We start from the raw sequence: 12,361 nt of genomic DNA, 5'->3' as shown, positions 1-12,361 counted from the left end.
GTGGATATTTCGGTGTCAGAAACTCGCGATATATTCAAGTATTATTTGGCTCTAACAGGTGCAAATCTAAATGTATAATCTTATATATCTTTATGAATTAGATGAATATTTTTTTAATCAAATAAAGCATTGGTGTCTCTTAATAATAGTTATATAAATATAAGTATAGAAAATACTAAAGTAAGATAACAAAAGATGATCAACAACAACAAAAAACTAATCGTTATTGAGATTTCACCTTGTCATTTGTTTGTCTTTTTTTAAACAAAAATTTGTAATGACTGACCATATGTTTCTTTAGGTAAATAAAATAAATAACGAAGGATTCGGTATTTCATGTCTGTTTAACCTTACGAAAGTAAACAATTTATTACTGTAGAATATTTCGCAAGTATAAAGATATAAATTCTGATCTCGCAGCAAACATAAAAGTTTAAAGCCAATCTTTTAAGTTTTAATGGGAACATCGCGAATGATATGGAGCCTTCCTTTTGCTTTCACGTTATTTTCACGGGGAATTTACAAAGATATGCCATATATTTCCAATATACGTACAAAAGACCTGTTTTTTAAATCATCAATGATAGTATGAGGTAAATTAAAATCAACATAGGTTTTTTTTAAGAAAAGGTAATTTAATTGTGTTTAATATCACTTAAATTTATATATTTTTTCTAAGGATGGAATTTTATTTTGTTAACTACTAAAATATCGAATAATATAAAAAAATAACTACCATATAACTGCATCTAATAGGTGTATGTATTTTACTTTTGGATTTGGTGTTTATTAATTTATTTAAATATTTTATGTTTTGTTGCATTCCGTACCATGTTTATTTTTCAGTTCCATACTAATTTGGTGGTTAAGTTATAGTGGTGTATTGCAGAGTAACCCCCGGGGCGAGATGTTTGCCAGTATCTCAACTTCCCTCATGGAAAGATTTCGCTTCGACAGTTCTCTTAGTGACAACAGTAGTTTACAGGTTCGCAACGCTTTGCTTAATGTTGCATCTAATTTCATTACAATGTTATTCTATTTGTCACTAACATTCTCTCAATGTTATTTCCTAATTACTGTCACACTGTCTTTATACACAACTTATCTGCAAATGCAAGATTTTAACACTATCTGATGTTATTTTAGGTCCTTGTTATTTTATTACAACTATTAATTGTCCGGTAAAGAAACACTTGACTTCAGTTTTATGTTTTTTTTTTTTAAGTAAAGTAAAACTCCTCTAATAACGTAGGAGGAAATAATTTTATTGGCGTTTATAAAATGTACTTATATGGAAATCGGAATGGGGTAACGGTTGATTTCCCCGCTTTAGCAATGTTTAAAATTAAACATTTCATTATATTATATTTTCTTTACTTTGACACTTGCGTTTGGCATAGAACATAATTGTTTTACGACACTGCCATCTAGTATACAAGATCTGTACTATCACATTTTTTTATTACTGACTACTAGATGGCAGCACTAATTAAATTTACCTCATAAACCAAACTTTAACCAAATGTTATGTTTGGAAAAAAAATATATTAAATTTTTCTTGATTTGTTTAGAGCGGGTAATTAATAATTCTCAAAAATTTTATGTTAATAAGATTCATACTTACCCTCATTCAAGCATATTTTTATTGTTAAGTGAAGATTGCGTTTGTCTGTGTTCTGAGTGTTAAACATTTCGAAAACATATGGAAACTATCTATCCAGACTGGGATCGCTTTAGAGAGAATACGAAATCATTAACAATTCTTGCAAAATGAAAATTAGTGGTCAACCATGGGAGGAACACCGACTTTTTTACAGGTAATTAACACAAATAACTACTTATGTCAAAGTACTCCTTAACTTAGAATTGTATTTCATATTTGTAATATAAACACCTCTTATGTTTATTAAAATGTTATTAAAATTATGTAAAATTTTTATTGACATTATATAACATCTCGAGAGCTATTTTACCGAATTGTCGGGTCGATTGTAAAAATGAGTGGAAAGTCCAAGATACTTGGCAAGCATTCATAACAGACTTCTATACGCAACCCCATGGCTCGTAGATCCCACGGGATGTGCTCAGTAGTAAAGTTAAAATAAGATCTTTACAAATGTGTGCGTAAACTGTACAACATACATCGTCCGCGCCGAATTGCGTCAATCATATCAACTACGCTTTATTCCCCCGTTCATACAGTCATTCCCTCCATGATACTTATGTGTGTGTGTCCTATAAATATACACTAGCTTTCAATGTGTGCGTACGCATGTTGCCGCCATGTGTGCGTCGCCAATGAAGTTTATTCATCGCGGCAGTCATTCTCAAACTTTTTTCTTAGACGTTATTCTTAACAACACTGCGCACGAAATTGTGTAAACTAATTACTTTCACAAACATCTGCTGTTTACTTATCATGTGTAAACAATCATTATATTGATAATTAGACCAACACTTATTGCCCTCCGGATATCTAATTATCTAATTATAGACTTCACGTCATCTCATAGATAGTAGTTCGACTCGGGATGTTAAACAAAACGGTATCGTGCGAGTCTCTTAAACATTTAGCGACAGTTTGAGCACCGCATGCAGCGGCTAATATTAAATTTAGTTTACTGTCCCAGTAGCGCCCTGGGCTTTCGGGACTGTTGTACTCTGCGCTTCCTTGCAATGAAATCGATCACATGTGATTTTTTAAAGTTATATTTGTGCTCTATACAAGAACTCATAAACAATTGTGTGTGCGTTAGATAGTACATTTATAATTATGTGAGTTATTATAATTATTTAGGACAGTGCAAAGTGTGAACATTGCGTAAATTGAATAGGGCTAAAATCTATTCGTAGCATAGTAGTTCGTTGATTTAGTGAACGCGTTTCCTAACAGACTTTGAACTGGACAAATTAAAAATGGGTGTGACTGAATATGACTGGGAAACCTACTATGGATATTATTCCGTAAGTTTGTTCTCGTATTTTGTATGCAAAAATGTATTATTTCACAAATTACTTGCATTCTTTTATCAAGCGAATTCATTATTACTAAGTACCTACAATAAAATAATCTATTTAGTCTGATAACATTATAATCACATTATTTAAAAAGCAATATTATATTACTAACATTAATTTAATATACAGCATACTTAACAATCAGCAAAGCACGAAACATTTCAAATATTAATTAATCTTATAAAAATTTTAAAAATACCCTCATTTAACAACACAACCCAAACTAGCCCCCTATATTTTTAACTCTTGTGTACACGAGTACGTTGTTCTGAAGTGCATGAGTCGTTGTTTGATTTGTGACCTCATTGTAGCAGGAAAGGGAATTAAATTGATGATAACGCCCGTCCCGGACCGACATCTACTTGTACAATATGTACTCATTGCCACTCACAATATTTCACATTTGTATATTTAAAAGTCATAGTTTTAAACTTATTTTAATTTGATGTAGGAGGAAATGTTTCGTTGCCAAAATATACGCAAACATCTTTGTGTTTGTCGTCATCTCTTAAAAATGTTTTTACTGTGCCACGATCCCTGGTAATATTGATCAGTTTAAGCAATCATCAATATTATTAAAGAGTATCATTGTGTAAAACTATGCCTAGTTTGCATTCCAGAGCTGATTTACAAATGGGAAAATATAAACGCACGCTGGAAACCAGATAGTGCATTTTAGTGTGGATTTACGTTTTTACATTACAAGCTCAAGTTTAGATCGCTGGTGTGGCATAACGTAAATTATAAAAGTTATCATTAGTTTAAAAAATTATTAAAATATTTTATTAGAGAACTTCAAAGTTATGCAGTTTGCTCTATTTGCTTAATGTAGAAGACGTCAGCGAAAACTGATTTGCGATGTGGTCAGGGAAAAACATAACTAATGTTTCATGCATCCTGAAGTCTGTATAGTATAGGTATATTTACAAGCTTGGTTGAGAATTGTTTAATTTCTAAAATAACATGATAAGTGCCTACTGATATAATATGGCGCCATAATTTAGACGTAAACTCATTAATTTAATGGATGTATTTTGTAAACATATAGCAGCATATTTAGTGAGTATAATATGAAAATTCAAATATATTTGTGTATTTTTGTGTTGTTTATTAATATGTTGTCGTTGTCTTCAATGTTGTGGTACTTTATGAATGCACTAGATGCAAGGCTTTTTAGTTCCCGTCTACCAGACGATCCAAATATACATGTTGTGTAAGCCCAGTGTTTATGTTCCGACTAAAGCAACGTTTACGTTTCGAAACTTTCCGGGAATGAACTCAAATACATCGCCCATATAGATAAACACCGTCCACATCTATATCAATGTACTTTTGTAATCAATTAAACACAAATGTTAGTCTAACTAAAGAGCCGAAAGTAAAGTTGTAATTGTGAGTTTCAACTGTTTCAACACCTGCATAAAAACATAAAAACAACTATGTATTATTATCTTAGTTTTTAAACAAACGAAAGAGATGAAAATATTGTTGTTGTTGAGGTGTTCTAACAGTGGAAACTCGCCGTAACAACGCAACAAGCTTATTGCTTTCACAAAGTTTATTTTACCGAACAAACCTTTGGTTTTTGAGACCAAAACCTCTGTATAAAACATATCTCTGTCTTTTGTTAGACAAAACAGAGATGACAATGTGTTTTAAACGGAAATTTTGGTCTGAGAAACCTACGGTAACTGATTAACCTGCGGGTTTTATCAAACAGGGCGAAGAGTCCGTCGGTTCTATCAACACGATGTCGATCTGCAAGTCGGAGCTGCTGTTCTCACCGGTAAAGGAGGGGCACGGGGTGCACTTCAGCGTGGATAGCCTGGACTGCGAGCTGCCGGCGGAGCAGGACCTCATCCTCACCTGTCAAGCCAACAAGGACAACTACACCATCGCATTTGAGGGCAGCGTAACCATTTACTCCGAGGACAGTGAATGTGCCGAACCCGCCGTCAATCAAACACATGGTAAATTATAATTAATAACTGGAAGTTTTAGTAACAAAATTGTTCCACGATATAGTGGGTCACCCCTAATTTAGGTTAGGCTCCGATCCCTCTGTGGGGACGTATAGTGAGCTGATGATAGTGTGAGTCTATATGACAAAGGATAATTATATTCAGAGTTTTTCTAAGTAGGTAGATTTTATGGGACGTATACGGTTTCTAGATTTAAAATATTGGTGCCACAAAGGTTTGTTTAATATTTACAAGACTGATTATAATAATATTTTTATTAAATGTAAACTCGGGATATCAAATTTGATAACCTCAAAGGTTCAATCGGTAGAAACTATACAAACTATTAGAACGAAAGAGTGTCAAATAATGCAGTATTTATACATGTAAAGTAATTTAGATCAATTTGAAATTTCAAACGCGCGTTGAAATGTGTTTATATTCCTGAGTAACATGACGTAATGTTTGAAAACCACATGACGAATTAAAATTACTCATTATCCATGATAAGCTTCTAGCTAATTCGGTTCATATCTTTGCAGACAAATTGGGTAAGGAAGAAACTAACATAGCGATAGATAATGATGAAAGAACGCGCAGGAATTTAGAATTATTAGAGAGATGTAAGAAATTGACAAATAAGCTTACAACTTCAATGGCTAAAAGTGATTTAGGATTAACTACGTGGAGTAAACTTAAGAAACAAACCAGTCAGTCACCTTTAAGGAGGTAAGTTATGCTCTGGTACAAATACGATGGATAATATTACGTTATGTCTTCTTTTAGATTTATTATAATTCTTTTTCCGCTATAGGCACCCCTCAGGCAATAATAATGGAGACTCTAATGATACGACTAATGTAACAAGCGAAATGAACAATTCAGTAATAAAAAGCCAAAGTTTGCCAAATCTTTATAGAAGAAAATTAATGAATAGCTCGATCGCCTCGGTCGCTCTGAGCAATTCAACGGTGCGTATTATAGTGCTTATGAGATACATGATTCTTTGTTTGTCTTGCAATTTGTAAGTATTTAACACATTTTCATTTTAGGTCGATTCCTTCACGGCCAATCAGAGGCTAACAGGCACATCCACGTGCATGAAGGTATACGATGTATCACAAAATCGATCCTCACACGGTAGCCAACACTCGGAACCTATGAGCACATCTTCTACTGACAATCAAACTTCCTCAGATAAAAGCCAACCTAAACAATCTTTCAATTTAGTTAAATTATTTATGAAACAGAAAAGCATCAGTAACGATGGAATAGTCACCATGGACCAGCTCGATAGATCCGAATGTTGGCCGTCGAGCTCTGGTGGTGAAAGTGCTGAGTCGATGGGGGAACAAAAACTAGAAGATTTAAGGATTCGATCGGCATCAGAGAGGCCACAAATCGATCTACCTAATGATGAAGGGGAAACATCGCTTGTTTATGAAGAAATTAAGCCGATTAATACTTACATAAGAACAACGAAAGTAATTGAGGAGGAAGAAACTGCAGATGGAGCTAAATTGAGTGATAGCGAATCTAACCTGTATGCCGTAGTTAATAAGCCACATTTTAAACGGGCAAGTCTTAACGTAAATAGTCCATCTAAAACAAGACTTACAAAAAAATCCTACTCTTCTCAATCCTCTGCCACAAGTGTTAGTATTTCAAGTTGCTCGGAATCAGATGGTACACAAATCACAAGAATGGACAAGGTTGTTGAAAAGGAACCCTATGATAATAAATCAACATCAACTCATCTAGATAGTGACACGATAGACAAAAGTATACAAACTTCTCATATGCAAGCTTCTAACGTGTCACAAGATGGAGAATTGTTTAAAGTTGTGGAACCATCATTCCTACAAAAATTAAAGGAAGGCGATTGTGAAAAACCTGTTTTCGTCTTGTATCCTAATTATACTTTACCCGATATAAGCTTTTTGAACGGTAGGCCGAACATTTACTTAAACCCATTAAAAGTAAACGTTTCTCCAAAGTCAACCGACGGTAAGAAAGCCAGAATACAACTTAAAGGCAAAAGACCATTTTCGTGTAATGATATGGAAGTACTAAAGAAAAAAGGTCTTGGTCACATCAAGGATTGGGATTCCCTCAACTTTTTATTACCTGTGGAGTGTAAACAACTGCTCTCCGAAATGCCGGAACTGGCGCAACACATAAAAGAGAAAGAAGGTATGTCGAAATGTAGTGATAGGTACTGTAATGCCTCCCCATTCTCTAAAGTTAAAAATAGGCCATTAAGTTGTGATTGTAACAATTTGGCAGGAAACACAACAGCAGTCTCTTCAAGTTCAAGCACAGCCACCCAACCGTCTTCAGGTTACAGAGGATCATCCACGATGTTAACCGATTCTTCAGCACAAAATAGCCCAGCCCCGGCGGGAAATTTCAATCCATTGTTTGTATATCGATACGATTCCGCCACAAGTTCGGAAGCGAGCTGCGCCAATGCCGATGGCCAGAGAACAAGCCATTCAGTTCCAAAGAGGTCGTTCAGCTTAGCCGACCAAACTAGACTGCCGAAACAATCCGAATTAGCGCCCCCCAGACCGCCGCTACCGAAAAGCATATTACGCAAATCGATGGATAAAACTAGAAAATCCAGCGCACAAACAAAACGTTACAGCATGTTCGAGTTGGACGAGTTCATGCAAGACCCAATTGTTTGCGCTACTGCTATAACAGAACAAAAAACGAAGAGGCGGTCTCTTCAGGAGCCTTATTACTTGCAAAATCAGGCTCCAGATTATAGAAAAAATAATGATCTAGCAGCTAAGCGACTCTCGCAGCAGTTTTTGGATGCAGCTGATAAAGATGCCGATTACAATGAGTATTACCAAGACGAAGGGGTCGGGACAGAAAGCAGCTTGGAGTCGGGGAAATCTAATGAATTAAAATACTACCGACCTCGTACACCGCCGATGCCTAAACCGAGGACAAAGAAAATTGAATACATCGATTTCCCTCCCCCTGGCGCATTAATCAGTAGTGCAGATTTACAGCAGCTAGAAGAATTTCTGAAAGAAAGCGGTTTTAACTGTCAAAACATGGACGAATGGGACCAGAATCAAGTGCAAAAGGTAAGAAGTCAGGTCACGAAATTTCTCCAAATGAAGCGATCTCAAGAAGAGAATCAGCGATCCACAGATTCCAGTGGGAGTAGCTGCAATAGCAAGAAATCAGTCAGCTTTGCACAAAAGTCTGATGCCATAGTTGAGGGTCAACCGTTGCAATTGAAGGCCATGGATGACTATAAAGTAGGAAGCCCTTCTACCCCACCAAATTCACCTAACATTTGTGCTGCTATAAAACAGAGACTATACCAGGTAAAATATTTAAAGTAAAATCTCTTGCCCGCATCGTATTATGCGTTATGTTCTGTAAGTATCCTTGGTTATTTTTCTTTTCGTTATTATCTCTATTTTGTTATTACTTCTGTGTAAAGCTAGACTGATTTGATTGTTTTATTTCTTCTGTTGTAAGCTTCGTTTTATTTCTTTTGTTACGTTATGCTTCCTTCATTTGCGATGATATGTTTATATTTTACTTTATATTTTAAACATTTTATCCACGTTAAAAATTCGGTATTTTAGGCGAAGAACTTGGCCGAGATACCTATTTGTGAGGAAGGAGAAGTGAGCCCTGATGAATTTAACAAACCAATAACTCATCAGGAAGGAAGGCCAAAATATGATGTTATTGATATATCACAAAAGAGAGGTACAGGTTGCTTCATATTTGGTCATATTTTCTTACTATTTAATCAAAGTATTCTTATAACGTTTACCTTTCTTTAGCACTCGTTTCTAATGTAACGGATGCCGTTGAAATGCTGATCCAACATTTCTCTCCTGCGACTGATCAAGCGGAGTTGACTTTTCTGGGAGACTCCAAACACTCCCCGGCCTGCGCTAAAATAGCTCTGAACGCACTGTGTCCTGCTCTTTATGCGATATTCAGAGACGGACTGAAAGAGAGTATTGAAACATCATTCGGAGCTGTTGATAATTCCGTTTGGCAAATGCTTGAAGCAACAGCAAGGCAAGGTAAGAGGAATTCGTTAAAACGAGATAGAAAACGGTTACTTTTAATTTTGAATTTTAACATTTACGTTTCCATTTTAGGTCCAATTACAAAGTCTCTCAATGAATTAATTTTAAGAATAAACAGTGAAGACGCCGTAACAGAAGGCCTTGTCAAATTTAATGCCTTTATACTGGGACTTCTCAAGTAAGCAATATTTTTATGTCATAGAAATTGTTTCTTTTATAAATATTTCCATTTTAAAGCAATGAATTAATGATAAACTATTTTGCAGTGCACAAACAGTGGACGCTTGGGTGTCTTATGTCAAAACGAGAGAATCCATCTTGGCCAAGCATTACGGACCAGATTCCCTCATGTTAGCGGGCTGCATCGGGGAACCGCGGTGCAAAGCGCTGTTGGACACGCTACTGGCGAGCCTGGAACCCTTGAAACTGCTGCCATTCTCACTAGACCTCATGTTCGAAATGAGAGAACTTCACAGAAGCTTCAAGAGGATCGAAAGCGACATGCGCGCCGCTAGCAGAGTAAGTTACTTTTATATTATTCATTAACACAGATAATTTAAAATAACACGTCTAATTTAAATCGTCTATGGTAAGTAGAGTTAGTCATTCGCATTGAAAACACATTTCGCCGCCTAAACTCTACCAAACATCGCTTTATTTGCATTTTATTTATTGCATGTGCTTAGGATTCACGGAGTTACGTAAACCGAGACATTCTAGAAATCACTGTCGTGCACAGCTTACATAAAATGCAAATAAAGGAGCGATAACGTTTCGAGGCTGGGAGATTTCAACTAATCGACGGCATGATGCATGAACTAAAAGAGTACTTTGGTGTATTTAACAGCCGAGCGCAATTAACACTCCACCACTAACACTGAATCAGAGGAATCTGCTCAAGCTGGTGCGGTCGATGCAATCGAGCGGGCTGTCGAGCGACGACTGTCTCACCAGCGTCATAATGCGGCACAAAGAGCCCAAAAACAAGGAGCCGTCCACGCCTGACTTGCTCGACGACTCGGCCAACGTCAAGACCACTATAGAGAGACACCGGCCCCGGTCGTGCGTGAACCCGAGCCCGGTGGGCCACGATGTCTGTCCCAACAACAGCCGCATTGAGCTGGAGGCCAACCGACGCTGGTCGGGCGTGCAGCTTGGCTCAAAGCTGATGCAGGCCTTCGACCGCCTTGTCTTTGATGACAGTGATGATTACACAGATAGCTTAGAGAATAACAAGCCCGCCGCCAAAGCTGGTACCGACCTAAAGGTAAATCCTAAGGCATGTGTGGGGAACACATTGTGTGCTTCGTTTCGTACTCAGTCTTTGTTTCGTGTTATAGGTATTTTTTATTTGCTACGTGTTAAAGCTTTTAGTTTGCGTGTTTTTTTATTTGCAGAGTGTTTAAGGTTATTTAGATATCTAGGCGTTTCGCCATTGCACTGATTTTGTTTTTGTATATTTAGTCTGTAAGATGTTGTTTTGTCGAAGGATGTTATTTGACGTAGGTATGTATTGGTGATTCAACATGTTTGTTACTAACCATTGGTTAATGTAACGCACTCACTACGCCTCCTAGTTGTGACACATTAGCCTTGATGTATTTTGAAATATTTTATTAGAGTATTAGGTCAAGATATAATATTATTATAAGAAAGACCCTATAAAGTGTAGTTGGTAGGGTGGTTGCTTTAATAGAAAAGATTAACAATTGAAATTAGATAGACACAATTATGAACGCATTCGTTTTGACAAATGTAGTTAAAGCTATTAATATGAATAATTAAGTAAACATAGGTACAAATTAAATTATAAAAAAATCGTAGTGACTTATGATTAGAAGATAGATCCTCTAATTGTATGTATACTTAAACATTATCGGCTATTAGCAGCAGCACTGTAACAATAGTAGCTCGTGAAATCCTTTAAAGAATAGTAAATTATCCCTAGGAAATAAAACATTCTACTGAACCGAACACAATGTTGAACAAATAGATATAGAGAGCTTTGCTTTTTAACTTTTAATTTCTTCATTAGCTGGAGTGCAGCGGCGAAGAGTGGCGGCCGGGGTCCGCAGGCAGCTGCGCCAGCGGCAACACCGGCGCAGGCAGCAACACCGGCGGCAAGTTCCGCAGGCTGCAGCTCAAGTGGGAGATGCTCAGCAACGCGGAGAGCCCCGGCACGCCTTCAGGTACGTTGGAAAGAGACAGGTAGACTAAAAGAAAGGATTACTTCGATGTGTGCAATCAAAACAAAAGATAACATTGATATCCACACTGATTTGTATAAATGTGATAAACTTTTGTTTGGAAATGTCAGGTTTTGCTTAAAACCGCTATGGTCAACGCCATAATAGCGAAAATGAAAAATGGCGTAATTCAAATAGGCACAAAATACCACGGTTCATAGCCTTTCCATGCATAGGACACTCTCTTAAACGACATTTATCTCATAACGATCATAATATGTAGAATCAAAACGCAAATTAATTACACAAAATAAATGTTGTAAAAATAATTCCGCTTAGATGTATGTGGTCAGTTGGCAGTGTTGCCAATGTCTTTTTGTGTCAACTGGCGATGAAGTCATACCGGAACACACTAGTTACTCAAAGTTCAATGTCTTCGTCTATTTTTTCTTAGCACACCGGTTAGTGAAACTATTCCTATTGGAAGAGTACCGTGCATCAAGCGTAGACAATAGACGGCAGTCGCCATATTGGTCAAATGCAAATCAACTATTTCCTGCCTCTAGGACTTAGGAATTTTTAATGATTTTCATCGTCCGTTCAAAATAACTGTAAGACAGAATAAGTGAAATTTAATATAGAGACATAACTAAGGCTAAGAAGAGTGTTTGGAATTTGTATAGCAGTTAAAAATATTTACATATTTTAATCACTTATTTAAAGTACTCTTTAATTGGTCCAGGAGAGACATCACCAGCGGCTGCGCGGGGCTCCAAGATTCCACGGCCTGTGTCATCGCCGGTGAGACCCGCTGCACCGCTCTCCATGTTGCCCTCGCCCGCCAAGAACGCGCAAAGGTAAATTTTATTACAATTCAAAATAAAAGCTGATATTGAATAGGTATGTACATATCTCTTACAACTTTCTTTAATATGAATACCGGTCTGAAGACGAGTCATTTAATCTTTTCTCCTTACCTGTTATTTTCCATTTACAACTTCACAAATAACCATAACACACATTTGACGGACATCAATCCAACACATGATCAAGTAGTTTGAAAATCCGGTCGAGTACTTGGTCGAGTAGTTTGAAATGTGGAAGGTAGTAAAAGGGTTATATT

The 12,361-nt window shown here is 36.5% G+C and overlaps 1 protein-coding gene across 9 annotated transcripts in view; it reads left to right on the top strand.

Annotated features, from left to right (window-relative positions):
* The window catches only part of LOC106122468 (uncharacterized), a 65,437-nt gene that overhangs the window by 48,401 nt on the left and 4,675 nt on the right, over positions 1-12,361 (top strand). For 5 of the 9 annotated variants that reach the window (XM_013318437.1, XM_013318438.1, XM_013318431.1 and 2 more), the window contains 12 exons: positions 890-985; positions 4,739-4,988; positions 5,522-5,708; positions 5,794-5,950; positions 6,032-8,080; positions 8,594-8,720; positions 8,798-9,046; positions 9,125-9,230; positions 9,319-9,571; positions 9,900-10,319; positions 11,088-11,241; positions 11,981-12,095. In XM_013318437.1, coding sequence (XP_013173891.1) covers positions 890-985; positions 4,739-4,988; positions 5,522-5,708; positions 5,794-5,950; positions 6,032-8,080; positions 8,594-8,720; positions 8,798-9,046; positions 9,125-9,230; positions 9,319-9,571; positions 9,900-10,319; positions 11,088-11,241; positions 11,981-12,095 — 4,163 coding nt within the window. Of the gene's footprint in view, positions 1-889; positions 986-2,538; positions 2,965-4,738; positions 4,989-5,521; positions 5,709-5,793; positions 5,951-6,031; positions 8,081-8,593; positions 8,721-8,797; positions 9,047-9,124; positions 9,231-9,318; positions 9,572-9,899; positions 10,320-11,087; positions 11,242-11,980; positions 12,096-12,361 lie in introns of those variants that run through there. The other 4 variants (XM_013318433.1, XM_013318440.1, XM_013318436.1 and 1 more) reach the window with 4 other exon arrangements.

Source organism: Papilio xuthus, unplaced genomic scaffold (assembly GCF_000836235.2).
Source record: "Papilio xuthus unplaced genomic scaffold, Pxut_1.1 DF826923.1, whole genome shotgun sequence".
Taxonomy (NCBI): Eukaryota; Metazoa; Arthropoda; class Insecta; order Lepidoptera; family Papilionidae; genus Papilio; species Papilio xuthus.
This window is presented reverse-complemented; position numbering and strand designations above follow the sequence as displayed.